Genomic DNA, 17,779 nt, shown 5'->3' with positions numbered 1-17,779 from the left:
TGTTGAGATAGTCCACTTCAACATCTCTCCAGTACATCCATTGCAAGCAGTATCCGAATGTTTTTGGATTTTCCCCCGGCACTGACGATGGTTCTGGAAGAGTCCTCCACATGCGTCTACACGCGTTTCCTGCTTACATAAGCAGACTCCCCTTTCGTTCGGTCTCCGCAACAACTACTTCGGTATCCGTAGATATAGGCCTATATCAAGGCCTATATTCCTCGTAGTTAGATTCGATAGATTTATTCATTTATTCCAATATCATTCAGTTCATCAGGCACCTTCAGCTCTCCCAATTCGGTTTCACCTGAGCATTCCGCCTTGATCCATGGTGACTGTGAAACAGCAATTTCTTTATCTATAGTGAATTCTTCGATATCAAGCCTAGTAGACCTAGTGTGACCGGCATCCTGAGGAATGTGCTTGCGAAACTTGGCAGGTTTTGTGTCGATCGCCCAATTGGCTCAAAAAGACTGGTCCTTTTGGCGAAGCCAAATAGGACGTATTTTATAGGTTGACATTTTGGGGTTTCAGCATCAGGTGCATTTCGCTCTAGTCTCGGAACTTTCTCCATCATGCTGGCCGTGTAGATAAGAAGTATGTAGTAGCTGGCTAAAGGAATTAGCAATGTTTCGGAGTGAAGACCGTACAGAGCTAGGGGGCGGCGAAAGTTAAGTTCTCGATCTGGAAAACTCGTGTCTAGATTAATCTACAAAGAAAAATGAGGCTATATATACATAAGGTGGGTGGGTCACTGGCACCCCTAGTGTGTTGTATCTACGCTAATAAACTAGATCTAAGGATAAAGAATGAATATAAATCTATCTAATCTATCTACGACGAATATAGGCCCTTATATAGGCCTATACCTACTAAGTCAGAAATAGTTGCTTACTAACCCTAACCACGATAACGTGTTTGACCACTCATCCGCGAATAGCAGTCATCCGCGAACCCCAAAAACTACCAAAAATCAGGAAAATTGCATCTTAATATCTCAACAACAGCTAGATAATAAATTCTAGAATTTTATAATTAGCCTTTTATACCTATTTTAAGACTTATATTTAACTTTAAAAATAAATTATTAAGTAGTTCTAGAGATATAGTAGATTGGGGGCTAAAAACGGGCAAAAACTTAATATCTTAATAACAGCTAGGCTTATTACTTTAGAATTTTAATAGGAGTCTTAAAATAGGCATAAAATGCTAATTATAAAATTTTAGAATTTATTATCTAGCTGTTGTTAAGATATTAAGATGCAATTTTCCTGATTTTTGGTGGTTTTTGGGGTTCGCGGATGACTGGTATACGCGGATAAGTGGTCAAATACGTTAACGTGTTTCACCACTCAGTGGCCCACCCCACTCAGTGGCCCACTCTATTTCTCACCAAAAATCGTAAAAATCACGGTATAATATCTTAACAACCACTTAATAATAATTTCTAAAATTTTATATTTAAGCTTGCATATATACTATACTTCTTTCCTTCTAATTTTAAATAAATCTATAAAGTAGTTATAGAGATATTAGAGATATATAGTTTTAAACGGCAAATTCTACTTTAATTTTTATATATCTATAACTACTAAATAAATTACTTTAAAATTAAAAGAGGAGAAATAATGTATATATATAAGCTTAAATATAAATTTTTAGAAATTATTATTAAGTGGTTGTTAAGATATTATACTGTGATTTTACGATTTTTGGTGAGAAATAGAGTGGGCCACTGAGTGGTGAAACACGTTAGAAATAAAGGGAATCTGCTTATATAAGCCAGAAACGAATATAGAGGACTCCTCTAAAACCATTATTATACCCCCTAGTACTCCACTAAAACAGAAGCAGATCCTTCCTAAATTAGTATTAAACTTAATAATATATAAAAGAAATACCTTATAATCCTCCAATTGTCCTATAGGTCCTATTTAACCTTTCCCTAAGCTATAATTAATTACCTATTATAAGCTCTACATCGTTCTTATCCCTTATTTAGAAGTTGTTAACATTAGTCTAAATTATTAAATAGCGTGTCCTCTAAGGATTTGCCGGCCTATATACAATTTCCTACTTAGGTTTAGTGTCTATATTACATTAAATAAGGCCTAGCTGCTTAACGAAGTTCCTAAACTAAGTTGTTAACAGTAGCTTTATAAGACCGTCTGCTACTATACTACTTATAAAAACGTACTATTGTGGTGGGGTAAAATGGGCCACTACTTAGTGCCTTGGCATTTTCCTGTATATATCGAGCCTTCGGCTTCTCTCCTTCTCTCTATCACGACCGACCGGGAATACATTCTTTCCTTTCTTCTTACTGACTGCTTTCCTACTGATTGATTACGACTAACTGACCGACTGACCGACCGACCGACCGACCGACCGACCGACCGACCGACCGACCGACAGACAGACAGCACTGTGACTTTCCTATCTGAGAGTGGTCGTACCCTCCCACACTATAGGTAAATTATGCCGCTTTAAACCTTATTATAAATATAGTGCTAGTATAGCTTAAAGTGCTTAGTATATGCGTAGTAGTTATTACTTTTAGCAAGGCTAATAGCTGGTTAATTATCGCTATATAAGTATATCGGTAGTAGGTCCTTTTTAGTATAGCCTAAATTAGTAAGTAATTAACGGAGCTATAAGGCTTCCTTAACCGCATACGTTATTACTATATACTTAGCCTCTATAGTAGAGGTTATAAGAATTAACTACTTGCTTAACTTATATAAAACTAGGCTACCTACTAGCCTATAGATATAGCTAAAAGTTAACTTCCTATTAACTGCATCTGCGAATACTATATCACTATAGCCGTATAGCTGTAGGTTAGGTATATTACCTAGTAGGCTTCCGCTATATTCCCTATTGCAATTAAGGGTAGTATAGTCCGTAGCTAACGCCTTAGCGAAGACCTTTAGAGGTAGCTGCTGCCCTTAGGGTAAGCCAAATTCTATACCTAAGTCGATCGTCCCTGTATAGTAGGCGAGTACCTATATCGCGGCGTCTATATATAGTTTAGTAGGGTTATATAAGAACTAATAGAGCTTTTTTATAGCCTAGGCTATATTAGGCTAAGTCTAATTATATAGATAAAGTAGAGAGCCTATTAATAATTAATACCGTTTTACCAGCTCTAGGGGAGCTTAATCCTTAAGCTTATATAGCTTAAAGTCTACTATAAAGGGGTAAATTAGTGTAGAGGCTAGTATGCAGTCTTCTATATAGAATATATATAGGATCTTCCTAATATAGGCGTCCTGTACTAGTTAAATTAACTATATTTAACGGTCCCTTATAATTCGAATACCTAGGTAGTATATAATTAGGCCTAAGTCTCTTACTTTATACTTATTCCTAAGTGCCTCTTTAAGCAGTTTAATCGTCTAAATATCCCGTCTAATTAAGATAAGATTATCGACATAGACAATAATAATTTAGCCACTTTATTAGCTAACGAAGACGCATAGGTCTACTAGAATTAGCGTATATTTAAGGGTAATAAGGAAGCTCTTAAGCTCCTTATACTAAAGACGTGGCGCCTACTTAAGACCGTAGAGAGCCTTAAGCAGTAGGCCTATAAGAGTAACGCCGTCCTTCTAATACTAGCGGTATCCTTCCGGTAGTTAAATATAGATATTCTTACAGTTAAGCTTCCTATTAAGGAAGGCTATAATTATATCTAAGTGCTCGTACTCTAAATTGTATACGGCAACTAGGGCTATTAGTAGCTTAAATATACTAGGTTAAATAACGCCTATAAATATATCGCCATAGTTAATTCCTAGGCGCTGCTTATTACTATATAATATAAGTTATACTTTTTATCTAAATAAGATATTATTCTTATTGAATTTATATATAAAGACCCACTTAATAGGTAGAGCCTTAGCTCTAGGTAGAAGTTCAATAATCTTAAATAAGTTATTAATTATTTAAGACTCCTATTCCTTATCCGCTATAGCCTTCTACTCCTTTTTAAATATTAAATTTATAGCTTTCTTTTAGTTCTATAGCTTTGGAGGTAGTTTCTTAGTTATTTTTATCTATTAAGGCTGTAATAGGGCATTTATAAATATATAGGCGAAGGATAGGATAAGGTAGGTGGCCTTTATAACTAGCTCCTTCCTTCTAGTTCTATAGAGTACGCTATAGTTAAGCTATAGCTTTAACCGTATATAAGTATTTACTATAGGTTTATCGTCCTCTTTTAAATACTTAGTTAGAATCTATTCTAGATCCTTTTAGTAAATATCCCTTAGGGGAGTCCTTTCCTAATAGAGGTGTCCTTTTAGATTAAGGAGCTCTTGCTAGTTAAGACCTACTTATTTATTATTAGTAAGAGGAGGTTAATTAAGCTGCGGTGCAATATCGTAATCGCTAGAGGCACCCCCTAACTAAGAGTTACCCCCTAACTGCGAGGTTCAAGAGACCTTATCTACCTCCTATAGTGACCGAGCAGCCTTACTTCCCTTCTGCAGTGACTAAGAAACCTTACTTCCTTCCTATAGTAACCAAGAGACCTCTAGTATAGTGTCTTTAGTAAGAAGTTCCTTAAGTAGTATCTAGTAGATATTATTGTCGCCACCTTCTTCTTCACTAATTAGTGTAGTAAAAAAGGTTCCTAATTTATTAAAGGTAACGCTACTTAATTAAACGACCCTATTTTTATAAGGTAGATAGACGTAATATATATATAAACCTTTATAGCTAACTAATTGTCCTTTCTAAGCTCTTATAACGAACTTATTACCCTATTACCGCTAAGGGTCTTTTTTATTAATATAGATGTAGGTAGGACAGCTATAGATCTTCTAGTTAGTATATATAATTATAAAGTTGGTATTACCTAGGGTATAAGCCATTGCTTAAGCGGGCGGAGCTTTATTCTTATTAACTAATATAGGTAATATATTAAGCCTATATACAGCTACCTTAGCAACTTTAGGCTAGAGCTTTAGTGGTAATTAAGTCTTAATTAATATCACCCTAACCCTTTCTTTAACTAGGTAGTTAGCCCTCTCTACTATTTTATTTTAGTATATGGTATATAGGGTAAAGACCTTAGTAAGTATACCTTTATCCTTAAAGAAATTAGTTAAGTCCTTACTAAATTACTTAGCAGCTCTATCTAATCGGAAGCAGCTAATCGTTATCCCTATTTAAGTCTTAATTATATAGACAAACTGCTTTAAGGTAGAGGCTGCAGAGCCTCTATTTAATATATAGTAGATCCATCTAAAGCGTATTTAGTTATTAGTAAATAGTACCCAGTACTTCTCTCTATAGAGACCTTTATATTTTAATGACCTAATTACGTTAACGTACACCTTATCAAATATGCGATTACTACGTCGTTAAAAGCGTCTTAATATTTGCTTCTTGGCCTTTCTAAGGTAATAGTCCTCGCAGTAAAATGGCTTATCCTTAGTAACTATAATCCCCTTTATACTTTTAGCGAGGAGACGTATCTAGTTAGAAGGAAGGTATTATAGTCTCTTATACCAAGTCTCTATAGTAGCTTTAGTAAGTACGCCTTTCTTATAAAGGCGCGATTGTGCGGTAGCCAGAGCTATTATAAAAGAAACCTCTATAGGGTTGTCTACTAGTATAAATATATTAAGTCCATTAATATATAGGGTGTAGGCTATTTCTGCCTAATCTTTAACGAAGTTAATTATATTATAGAGACTATTAAAAAAGGCTCCCTTTCCTTATAGAATACTAAGCGAGACGATATTTATAAAGAAGTTAGGATAGTAATATACCTTAGTAAATATAATTATATATACTAAGTAGTTAGTTTAGGCGACTGTAAGCTTAACTAATTTAACGCTAATAGCCTTTATTAAGCCTCCTCCTGTCTAGATTTAAATAGGTTTAATTTTCTTATACTATATAAACCTCCTAATGTCGTTATATATGTGAATATTTAAGTAACTATCAGCTATCTAGAAGTCCTTAATATTTATTTTTAAAGCTATAGCTGCTAGCCTAATGATTTATATAGTAAAGATCGATCTAATAGCCGAATTAGTAGCTTAAAATAGGCGATTGGATATCCCCTTAGAGGCCTTATTTGTATTTAAGGCTACTCTATTACCTAAGCACTAAAGTTATCTCTCTCCAGGTCTCTACTATTTAGGCCTTAAATAGGTATGCTTTATCTAGCAGCCTTCCTCGCTACCTAGATAACCTTACTTACACTATCTATACCTATTTAAAGCATTCTTAGTAGGACCTTAATTGCCTAATAAGGTACCATAACCGGCTCCTCCGGCGCCTCTACTGCGGCCATTGCTACGACTATGTCCATTACTACGTCCTTAACTAGACTACTTATATAAGTTACTTAGTGGCTTATTAACTAAGGTAAAGCTCTTAAGTAAGTCCTTCTGCTGAGCCTTATTAGTGAGGTTAGCGATTAATTAGAGTAGTAAAATCGTATAGCTATTACGAATCTTATTACGTTGGATTTGAGCCTATATAGGGAAGTGTTCGTTAACGGCGTTAATAAATTAATAGTTAATAATCTTGTTATCTAGGGTAAGCTTTACCTACTTAACTCCTTAAACCGCTTCTTAGTAATAGCTTAAAAAAGTAATAATTACTTAATCTAATTAATAGTAGAGCTTAACAAAAGTCTCCTATATGTTAGCCTTATAGATTAAGCCGCGGGCCTTAAACGTCTGCTTAAGGTAATTAATATAGTCCTTCGCCGTCTGCTTATACTCTAAGGCAGTAATAATCTTATTATTAATTATACCAAGGATAACTAAACAGACTTTGCCGTCTTCCTTACTATACTATTTAAACTCCTTATTATACTCATTGGAGAGTGCCTTATTAGTTAAGCGAATTAAGTCATTAGTATCCGCAATAATTTAAAACCTCTTAAGGATCTCGTCTCGCTCCTCCTTGCCAGCGTCCTTTAGTACTTGATTAATAAATATTATAGGTTTTTCTTCCTAGAGCTTTAGGTAGAGTGGGGCCGTATTCTCTCAAAGGATGTGCAGAAGGCCCTCACTATATAGGTACGTGCTAAGCTGTGTCCGATATTAGTGCCAATTTAAACCGTCTTTCTTAAGGTGTTAAATGCCTGGATAGTCTTTACCCATAGCAACACGTAAATAAATGATTTTAACGCGTAAATAAACGAATTTAACGCGTAAATTTGACAATAGGAAATGACCCTATACGTAGGTGTGGTTACCTTTGATGCGGCCTGTGGTAAGGCGTCAAATATAGAACAATAAGATATGACTTAGCACGGGTATAGTAACCCTTTATGCAACCTATAGTAAGGTATCAATCTTCTGGCGTCACAGCTTGGTAGTAACGAGTGCTCATAACCTAATGAACTGGATCCGAGAATAAAGAATGAATATAAATCTATCTAATCTATCTACGACGAATATAGGCCCTTATATAGGCCTATACCTACTGAGTCAGAAGTGGTTGCTTACTGACCCTGACCACGATGGAAACAAAGGGAATCTGCTTATGTAAGCCAGAAACGAATGTGGAGGACTCCTCCAGAACCATCGTCATACGCGAAATTGAGTGATGAGAATTTCGTTTGAAGAGATTTGGGCTCGGGGCCGGGTTGGGACTTGGAGAGGTGAAGTGCTAACCTTGGGCTTAAGTCGAACATACTGGCGTACTACAAATATCCCTTTAAACTTTTCAATTCGATATCTAGAAGCAAGCTATCGTAACATCCTGAGACATGGTCTGATTTTTAAGGTCAGTTTATATACCAACTTGCTGAATCCCATTAAAGCGGCATGTAGTTCCTAGCAATCAAATGATGTAAACTCATAGCACTTGTATAGAGGGCTAAGTCCAAGTCAGCTAGAGATATGCTTGAACAGCCGTACGAAGTCAAAATGCAATCCTAATAGAATGCAGAGTGCCAGTGCATGAGCAGGGTCACCCCCCCGGGGATCGAGATTGGACATGGTGTTGGAGTTAGTCGGAGATAATTCTCCAAAACCCGATATTCGGTTGACTTCGGTCGACATCATTGTCAACCATGACCGCTGTCGAAAACAATTACTCAACTGTCTGCATTAATAATGATTTCGATTGCGTGACCATTGCATTTACAGGCCATAGCCTAAAAATAGCGTATTTAACGACTCTTGGTGCTTCTCAATACTCAATGCTAACCTTCAACACATTTACCATACGGCAGCAACTCATCCCGTCATTATGAAAGACGTAATTGTTCATCCCGGCCCCCAGGTCGAAATTATTGACTCCCCCATTCCGCATCCAGGCGCAGATCAGCTAGTTATCAAGGTTGTCGTGAGCGGCTCGAATCCGAAAGACTGGTATGGGTATCCTACGAAGAGTGTTTGTCGCCTAGAAAAAAAACTCGAAGCTAATACTACGAAGGAAAGCCCCAGAGTGGTGGAAAATAAGTGCGAACTCAGGCGACGATATTGCTGGCATCGTTCATTCTGTTGGTGAAAATGTATTTGAATTTAAACCTGGTGACCGTGTTGCAGCCTTCCACGAGATGGGAACGCCCGGAGGGAGTTATGCTGAATATGCTCTTGCGTGGCAACACACGACCTTCCATATCCCGAAGAAGACCACTTTCGAAGGTAGAAATATCACTTGCAACCGCCTTACAATTAAGCCCAAAGCTAACCTAGAGTCTCGACACAGAAGCAGCTACTCTTCCTCTAGCGGCAATGACTGCTGCAATTGGCCTTCATGCCCGTCTTCGTCTCCCCGAGCCCTGGCTCCCAGCGGCCTCTCCAATACCCTTGGTGGTATACGGCGGTTCCTCTGCCGTTGGAGCATTTGCTCTGAAATTCGCCGCCCGGGCTAACATCCACCCTCTCATTGTGGTAGCCGGAAACGGAGCATCATATGTCGAAACACTCATTGATCGCAGCAAGGGCGACACAATTGTAGACTATCGGGAGGGTAATGATGCCGTTGTCTCCGGTATTAAAGATGCACTGAAGGGCGCTAAGCTTAGCTATGCATTTGATGCTGTGAGCGAGAAAGGCAGCTACCAGAATATCATACAAGTATTAGACCCGCACGGCAACATCACTCTTGTATTGTCGGGTAAGGAGTACAAGGAAATCCCAAAAACGGTTGCACAGAGCCTTGCAAATGTTGGATCGGCACACGGCGATAACAAAGACTTCGCGTACATCTATTTTAGATATATGGCGCGCGGGCTTCACGAAGGTTGGTTCAAGGGCCATCCGCCGGAGGTGGTGCCTGGTGGGCTCGGAGGAATCCAACAGGCGCTAAAGAATTTGAAGGATGGGAAAGCGAGTGCAGTGAAATATGTTTTCAGGATTGCGGACACGGAAGGCGCAAAGAGTGCTTCACTGTAGGTATACGGGTTGGTATGCTCAATACTTCGCGTATTGGTTCGAAAGCGCTTTCATGAAATCAATTTGGTATGCTAGGTTGTACTTGGGGGTTTCTGCATCAGAGTCTAGGTACATGTTGGATAGTTTCATTTCCACATCTCTATCAACAAACTTGGGAAAATTCTACTGTCATCCCCACATTGCAAGTAGATTGACATCTCAACAGAGAATTCTATATAGGATCTTACCATTCGACCTTCTCAAATGATGAAGTTTGGAGCCTTCACTAGTATGGGTTCTAGAATGGGGGGAATTTACGAGATGAGTGATATTCTCTCTGGGTGACCTGTGCCGGCAGTTAAACCCCCTACTACACTAAATCCCCAGTTTAAATCAATCTGGAGTAAGTTACGGGGTATCTGGTAGAGAAGCTAGTGCAAGTCCCACGTAGAACCTTCAGGAACGCTGCATCAGGCGCCCAGGAAGCTTTCTAAGGCTGTTTAAGGTATTTATTGGTTAGCGTACTCACCGCTCCACGCTCAGTAGGTACTATGATCTCGGCAGGGAATTGTGATTGGAAACTCACCACGCACGCATTATGTATGCCACGCACGACTATGCAGCCCGGACTGCGCATTTGGTTAACTGATAGGGAAGAGTCTGGTAATTATGAAAAGTAAACCATACCAGCTTGGTTGTAGACATTCCCCGAAGGCTTGGGGCAAGATGAGCAGTGGGTCTGAGAGCATCTGTCTTTTTCCATGAGCTAGAACGCCACGGCTAATGATACCCGCATCTGCATGAAGTGGGTCTGGGGTTGTCCCAACATATTCATTGAATAATAACTTCATGAACCGTTTTTGGTGTTACAAAGCCTGAAAGATGAGGAGAAAGGAAGTATTCGTATTTGATATTTTGATGATAGGTCTAGAAGGCTCAGAAACTAGAAAAGGCAACTATGGAAGTTTCTAGCTGCAAGTGTTATGGGCATTAGCTGGGCACGACACTGGCCAATCCTTCGCTCTGTACAGCAAGCCAGGTTCTCGATCTTGCTCCGCAAAGACTCGCGACCAAAAGTCTAAACGAAACCGGCTAATTTAGGATGAATTGGATGTGACCGTTTGAGAAGACATAAGTGACTTAGTCGCCGCGTGTTTCCGGGGAAAACTGTGCGTTGATACAGAGGGCCGATGCTACTCTTTATGTAGCGAGGTATTTGCCCGAAGAGTCTAGGCGATGCGGAGGACAGCAGCAACCGCAGCGACTGCGGGATGTCTACTGATTGTATATTAACGGGGATCCACTCGGCCATATTTATCTTGGCTTTCTCTCGTAGGAGGATCTTCAAATCTGGATTCGGCAGGGTTAAGAGATACGGACGGTTGAGCATCTGAAGATAGCCTAAAAGGTCTAAATAAGTCGAGAAGATAAGAGGTCGAAAGAAACTCACCAGCGAAGTGCGAGACGGCCAAGGGGCTTCGGCCAAGATTCGCACCACCGACGGCAGAATTCAAGGCGGTCTGAAAAGAGTGGGAAATTTCACTTAGCCTCCACCCTAGCTTCCACCACAGCCGCAATCACGACACAGTCCTAACTCAAGTACCATCCTCATGATCGACAGGTAGAACTCTTTGTCAACGCCAGTATCTACAATGGCATCCCCATCTAAGCCTGGCGCACCTAGCGCCAGCAAAAAGGACCAACTCTATGACAGATGCGCAGAAGCTCCTCCCGACACTGTTTTCTATCAGCGGGATCTTGCCAATATGCAAGTTGCTGACGACAGTGCATCCCTTATGGGGCTCATTCAGGAGCTTGTAGATGCGCATATGCTGCAGGTCATGACATGGGAAGGTCAGGTTTGTTATAAACTGCGGAGTAGGGACGAGGCAGCCAAGTGAGTAAGAATACAGTTTATCTAATGACTTTCCCTTAAGAATAACCTGCCCTGTGTATATACTTGCGAGTATAGTACAACCCTTTTTCTTGATCTGATATTTCATATCTATACAAAACACTCAACTAATATCAGTCATTAAAATGCAGACTCAAGTCCATGACCCCCGATGAACGTCTCATATTCAGCCACATTGAATCCTCGAGTACAGCAGGAATCTGGACCAAGACTATCAAGGCCAAAACTGGTGTGACGCAAACCATCATGACCAAATGCCTCAAACAACTCGAGTCCAAAGCCCTCATCAAGGCCATCAACAACGTCAAGTTCCCTACTCGTAAAATGTACATGCTCGCGCACCTCATGCCGTCCGAAGATGTCGTTGGCGGGCCCTGGCACCAAGACGGCGAGCTAGACGTCGACCTCATCGAAGCTCTCTCCAACATCGTCGTGAGATTTGTAGAACGGGAGAGTTGGGTGGAGCAGAAGCAGAAAGGGCCTAGCAAAGCTGCCATCGCGAAGAAGAAAGCATATGCCATGTCCAGCACGAATGACATCGAGGCTGAACCCCCGCTCTTCAAACCCCCACTGGGTCCACACAAACTTCCCCTGATACCGCACCCTTCATCGCACCGCCACTACCCCACCTGCGCCTCCATCCTCGCCTACATCCGCGCCTCGGGCGTCGTTGATACATCCATCGCGCTCCAAGAACCGGACCTCCAAGTTCTACTTGACAATCTCGTCTTTGACGGCAAGGTTGAAAGGATGGGCGCACTCGGCTACCGTAGCGTACGTGGGGCAGTGGATCGTGAGGGGGTCGGTGAGGAAGGGGATGGCAACGGGTTCAGCCAAGCGCCGTGTGGCAGATGCCCTGTTTTTGCACTTTGTGAAGAAGGCGGCCCGGTTAATGCAAAAAGTTGTGTTTATTTCACCGAGTGGTTGAGGACGAGTTAATATATCTTGGGCGTTAGGAAGCCGAGGACAGCTTTGTGGGTGTCTGGGTCTGGCTATGATTCGCATGGGGGATAAAATGGGCTGGTTATCTGTAGCATTTACTGGTGCATAGCGGAGGTGTTTAAGAGGTCCAATTTTCAGAAGGCAGGATGTCGATCAGAAGTCTTTCAGAAAAATATTCGTGCTGGTGGAATACAACTATTGCAAGCCATCAAGATGTGAAAACAATACCAATACAATTGCAGCATCAAAATTTGCCTAAACTAGGGTAGTCACTCGTAAAGCCAGTACCTTCCCGTTAGAACGCCGAAACCCCGTCCTGGTTGTTCTCTAATTACACACCACAAATCTCGCATCCCCTCTTGTGCTTCTTGAAATCACCAGCATAATGGCCCATGTGATCCTGGCCATCTAATCTTTCACCCGCGTCTGGCACTCTCCCCATCCAGCTTACACTCTTTCCATCTGCATCAAGTGTATCAAACAGCACGCCCTTCTCCCTCAACTCCTTCGTCACAGCCTCAACATCCACGCCTAGATAATTTCGCAAAAACTCGCCCACCTCCGTGTTCTCATGATTACCTATCAGCGGGGCAGCAGCGGAGGGCGATGAGGTGTAAATGTTGACATCGGCAGCAGAGTGACCGTGGGTACTCCAGCCGGTTTGTGAGCGTCGCGAGATCATATCTGCGAAGAGGACGGCGACTAGGTCAGGAGTTTCGACGAGAGATGAGATTTCGGCATCGCTGGCATCGTGGATGCCGAGACCTTCTACAACAGCGTTTTTAACGTAGCTGGTTGCATCGGAAGGGTTACCAGAGAGATACTGGTGGTACTCGGCGGCAAGGCGCTCGGAGGATTTGGAGGCATTGGCGAGTGGTCCTGGATACCAGACGTATTCGGGATAGGTAGAGTGGAGTTCTGTTAGTGCAAGATTAGTATAGGCTGAGGACAAAAAAAAGAAAGAAAAGCAGGAGAGGAATCATGGTACATACGCCGAGCAGCTGCCAAGCCACCAGTCTCGTGGTCACTTGTGCTGACCATGACGGCGTCGACGGGGTCTTTCTCTAGGAACTCTAAAACACTAGCAAAAGCCTTGTCATATGCGAGAACCTCGTGAACTTGAGCTACTGGATCGTTCTGGTGGCCAGCGTGGTCAATACGGCTTCCTTCAATCATCAGGAAGAAACCCTTGTCGCTATTCTTGGTCGCGTCGCTTAATGCTTTGAGAGCAGTCTCGGCCATTTCGTGAAGAGACGGGTAGACATCGTCCTCGTTTCGGCGATCGACCTCATATGGGATATCTGTGTTGGCGAAGAGACCTAACAGCGGGAAATTGACTGCTGCGCCTGACTTCAATCCATTGAAACCTTTTCGGTCGTCCACATAGCTGAAACCTTTCTCCTTGGCCATAGCCACAATATCTTTACCGTCATCGCGGCAAGATCCTTGTGTAGTATTTGCCAGGAAATGGCAGCGCCCACCACCAAGCATAAGATCCACCACTCGTCCAAGGGGGTAATCTCCAATGAGTTGCTCGGCGATGCGGTCTTCCTCCGAACGCATATTAACATGAGCCGCAAAGCATGCTGGCGTAGCGTCGGTGATCCTCGTAGTAACAACCAGCCCAGTCATGTATCCTGCCTTCTTCGCTGCCTCCAACACGGTCCCGCAGGGGTCATGGTTCGGCAGCACCGAGATAGCCCCGTTATAGCTCTTCAATCCGCATGAGAATGCTGTTGCTCCTGCAGCGGAATCCGTGATCAAACTTGACGTTGAGCGTGTCCGAGACTGGCCGATAAGGTGCTGGTCGATAACTAGCTGGTCACCCCAGGGAAGTCCATTCTGAAACTGATTGAACGACCTTGTCAACGACAAACTCGTCGGCCCCATGCCATCGCTAACCATGAATATCAGATTACGCTTCCCGGATGGATCGGAGTCTCCATGTTTTGGCGACTGGTGCTGCTTCTGGTAGAAAACAGCGAGGATGATAACGACGGCAGTGGCCAGCAGCGCCCAGACAAACAAGCCGATTTCTCGCCAGAATTTCCATCCTCTTGAATTATCACCCCTGTTTATTCGCTGACCAGTGAGGAGGGCATCTTCTTCGGCAAGATCACGGTCGTTGGAGATTTCGGAGGAGGCACGTTGGGAGAGGAGTGGTTGTTCTCCCCTAGCCATGTTGTTGGCTGACGTGCGAAAGTCTTCGGCTGGCTTTATCGGTTAGGTAAAGAGACTCAAATGCAGATGAAAGAGTGACAAAATAAGGAACGAGAGAGAGTGTTGATGAGGGAAAGATGGCTGATACCTGGAACCTGAAGCATCGCCAAAGGATGGCTTGGCAAGCCTGCAGACTCGACGGCTCCGCCTCCATAATCTGACACCTTACCTCTGAGACAACGCTGCGGTATTACGGTATGTCACGCCGCAAACTCTGCTCAGGTGATCATTCAGAGAAGTTCGCATCATGAGAACGGCAGTAAAGGGAAGCCTGGAGTTGCGCCATCATTCCTCTCGGTCCAAATATCCAGACTATAAATACGGAGTACGAATAATGAAGCCGCATAATACGACTGGAAGTCTTCATATATGTCTTGATCAGAAGAGAAAACCTTATTCTTTAACGCGCTGTAACTAATATATGATGTATGCATTTATGAAAGCACATCAATTCAATTCTAATTACGGGGATGTTGTAATGAACATTATCATACATTTACTAAGAGCTCGCAACGGCTGGGCCGTCACGGCGCCCGTACTACAAGCATTATCGAATACGACAAGTGGGCCTGCAGAGCTCGGGTAGTCAGTGAGCCCGGATTGCTTAATTACGGCTCGAGCGAAGGGCCCCGATGCAGCTTCGGCTCGCTATATAACTCGGCAATCTCTGGGTTGTGTCAGCCTTCCTTTGCTCCTGAAGCCGACATTATGGAGCTGTGAACTATTAGCAACGTATTTCTTAGAAACGGGAAGGAAGTGAAAAGCTGTGGTGCGGAGTAAGCATTCAAATGCACTGCTAGAAAATATATGTTCAAAGATATCAGAGTTAAAGAAATATATACTATTTAGATGGCACTAAATCCACGACATTTAAACTGAATTATGATGGCTACCTCAATGAATATGCTCTATGGCCAGAGGTAGAAGCAATAAATCTTGAAAAGGATCAGCCCAAGATTTCGAAAGAGCCGTAAAAACAAGATAAAACTGGAAAGGAAATTATATTTATTTGTTTTCATGAAGAGTCTAGCGCTTATTTTCAGCGCCGCACTCTCCGATTACTGCACTTAGGTTAGCACCTTCCGCCTAGCGCAGCTGAGTTTCCAGATTCCAATGGAAGTATGGCCGTAGGGTTGCGGTACTGGAGACATATTGTTTAAAAGTGTCCCACTGACTACCCGCCTTTAAATCCAACAATAACATACAACAACATTTGTTAAATGTCAGAAAAGAGGGCGTCTGACACTCAGAAACGGATGCGGGATTGGCGAGGATATGGTTCGGGCTACTTAGTGTGTATTTGGAGATTTGCTCCTAGCATTTCAGCTGAGGCTTGAGCGCCGGGGTCAATATTGCGGTGCACTTCACCACATTACAGGATCCGCCCGGCTAGGCAGCCTACCAGAGATCCGCTTAGGCTTTTTCTAACCAACCTATTATCACTGGAGGTATACTCAAGTACGTCACTTTCGGGGAAATAAACTTTGAAGTAGCTTTTTCGTAAGACCTAGAAAGAGAATTCTGGTGGGGACATCTGTTATTAGAGGATAGGTTCTGGCAAAAGGAGGACATGCAAATCTAGGGAGCACCTATGCCTTTGAGAGCAGCTTTCCCACCAACCCGTTTGTCGATTCCCACAATTCTCCAGCCAACTTCTCATTCGCTGCCAGCGCCCCAGGGTACTTGATTTTCCCATATGGAACGAGGTACTTGCCACCATACTTTGCCTTCTCCTTCCCGACCTCTACCGCAGTCGCAGCAAATAGTTGGGTCGTGGCGCCTTGGAGTGTTGTGGCCATTACCAGTTTCAATAGTGGCTTGACAAAGACCGGGAAGAGGCCCATCCCGCCATCCGTGGCGACGGCGCCCGGATGAACTGACATGGATATGATGGGGACACCTTCGGAGTCCATCTTGCGTTGAAGTTCTGAGGCGAAGAGCGTGTTGGCAACCTTGCTTATCCCGTAGCGCTTCATCATTGACATTATAGCGTTATCCTCGAGACCGGAGGGGTTATAGAGGGACTCCGGTGTGTCGAATCTTGTTGTAGCTGGGGCTTGAGAGACCGCCATAGAAGAGACCTGAGCGAGGAGTTATTAGGATAGGAACTCTTCCGGGTTGTCGAAATACTCGGGTCTTCAGTGGACGAGCAAAATACTCAAAAGGGAATAAGTAAATAAACGAACAAGTAAATAAAGCTTACCGTCACGACGCGGACGTCAGTATTTGCTTGAGACGCCGTCTTTATCAGCAAGGGTAATAGACGGTCTACAAGAATGAAGTGTCCGATATGGCTGGCGAGTTAGCAGGTTTTTTTTTTGGATGACATTGAGCAACGTACTTAACACCCATATTCGTATCAATACCGTCTGCGGTCTTCGCAAATGGGCCCGCTGTTACGCCGGCGTTGTTGACTATTAGGTTAGTAACGCATGTTTGGAGGACCCAAACATATCTTACTCAGGATATCCAGCCGAGACGCCGCACTTGATACCTTCTCAGCTGCTGCTACAACAGATGCAGGGCTAGCGAGGTCCAGAGGGATCCATGTGATGGCCTTGCCATCTAGAGACGGATTCGCGGACTGTATCTGTCTGATAGCTTCATTGGCCTTGCCCTCGGAGCGAGCGCCCATGTAAACTTTTGCGCCATGATTCGCGAGTTGTTCCACTGTTGTAAGGCCGATTCCCTTACTGAGCAGACTGGTTAGCTAATAAGAGAATAAGAGTTGGAGATCAGAAGCGAACTTTCCGCCAGTCACAAGAGCAACTCTACCCGTGAGATCTGGCATGTCTTGGACGGGCTTCCAAACCATCTTTTCGGTGGGTAGATGAGTCGTTGATGCTGTGGCAAATACGAAGGTTGACGCTGACAAGAGAAACCGGAATTAATTCACTGGATTGGCTACAGTCGTTTCACTAAAAATCGTCAAGTGATACAAAACGCATCACACTCTAACCACCCGCAATACCACTAATATTATAAATTTTTTAGAACAGCCTGACCTCTCTGTAGATCAGCAAGCGCATAGGGGATGTCAATCGAGTTTGTGTTTCTTTGCAAACCGCGGAGTTCAAATGTTGCGATGGGTGGCCTGGCACGCCTATATCGAAGACCAGGCGTCCTTGGGATAGGGCACCCCTAGAAACGCCACATCTGCTCGTTCGCTTAACTTCCCAATTCAGACTCAGCCAGTCCTGTTTGCCTTTGCGAAGCCGTCGGACTAGAATGCAGCAAGAAAAGCCGTTCTCAAAAGGTCTCTTTTTGTGGTATCTAGCTATGAGAACTTCAGCCACCCCGTTTCTAACTTCGAGACATGGAAATAAATCTTTATGCGCCAGGCATC

The 17,779-nt window shown here is 42.9% G+C and overlaps 5 protein-coding genes across 5 annotated transcripts; 2 read left to right on the top strand and 3 right to left on the bottom strand.

The window, feature by feature from the left end:
• Nucleotides 1–268: 268 nt before the first annotated feature.
• Nucleotides 269–742, bottom strand: K441DRAFT_654214 (uncharacterized protein). The gene has a single exon (XM_067647658.1). The coding sequence runs from the start codon at nt 575–577 to the stop codon at nt 359–361; it is 219 nt and encodes a 72-aa protein (XP_067508325.1). The 5' UTR covers nt 578–742; the 3' UTR covers nt 269–358.
• Nucleotides 743–8,061: 7,319 nt separating this feature from the next.
• Nucleotides 8,062–9,640, top strand: K441DRAFT_654213 (GroES-like protein). Its single transcript, XM_067647657.1, has 3 exons — nt 8,062–8,348; nt 8,413–8,624; nt 8,689–9,640. The coding sequence occupies exons 1-3, from the start codon at nt 8,227–8,229 to the stop codon at nt 9,375–9,377; spliced, it is 1,023 nt and encodes a 340-aa protein (XP_067508324.1). The 5' UTR covers nt 8,062–8,226; the 3' UTR covers nt 9,378–9,640.
• A 1,368-nt stretch (nt 9,641–11,008) lies between these two features.
• K441DRAFT_541846 (RNA polymerase Rpc34) lies at nt 11,009–12,210 on the top strand (the record flags this gene model as incomplete). Its single annotated transcript, XM_067642666.1, has 2 exons — nt 11,009–11,253; nt 11,403–12,210. 2 exons carry the CDS (start codon nt 11,009–11,011, stop codon nt 12,208–12,210), a joined length of 1,053 nt encoding a protein of 350 aa, XP_067508323.1.
• Nucleotides 12,211–12,544: 334 nt separating this feature from the next.
• K441DRAFT_542738 (alkaline phosphatase-like protein) lies at nt 12,545–14,394 on the bottom strand (the record flags this gene model as incomplete). The annotated part of the gene is made up of 2 exons (XM_067642707.1): nt 12,545–13,131; nt 13,206–14,394. 2 exons carry the CDS (start codon nt 14,392–14,394, stop codon nt 12,545–12,547), a joined length of 1,776 nt encoding a protein of 591 aa, XP_067508322.1.
• A 1,509-nt stretch (nt 14,395–15,903) lies between these two features.
• K441DRAFT_654208 (NAD(P)-binding protein) lies at nt 15,904–17,265 on the bottom strand. Its single transcript, XM_067647656.1, has 5 exons — nt 17,181–17,265; nt 16,894–17,126; nt 16,775–16,847; nt 16,637–16,727; nt 15,904–16,514 (listed from the first exon to the last, which is right to left on the bottom strand). The coding sequence occupies exons 1-5, from the start codon at nt 17,246–17,248 to the stop codon at nt 16,023–16,025; spliced, it is 957 nt and encodes a 318-aa protein (XP_067508321.1). The 5' UTR covers nt 17,249–17,265; the 3' UTR covers nt 15,904–16,022.
• Nucleotides 17,266–17,779: the final 514 nt, after the last annotated feature.

Source organism: Cenococcum geophilum (assembly GCF_001692895.1).
Source record: "Cenococcum geophilum 1.58 unplaced genomic scaffold K441scaffold_6, whole genome shotgun sequence".
NCBI classification, from domain to species: Eukaryota; Fungi; Ascomycota; class Dothideomycetes; order Gloniales; family Gloniaceae; genus Cenococcum; species Cenococcum geophilum.
This window is presented reverse-complemented; position numbering and strand designations above follow the sequence as displayed.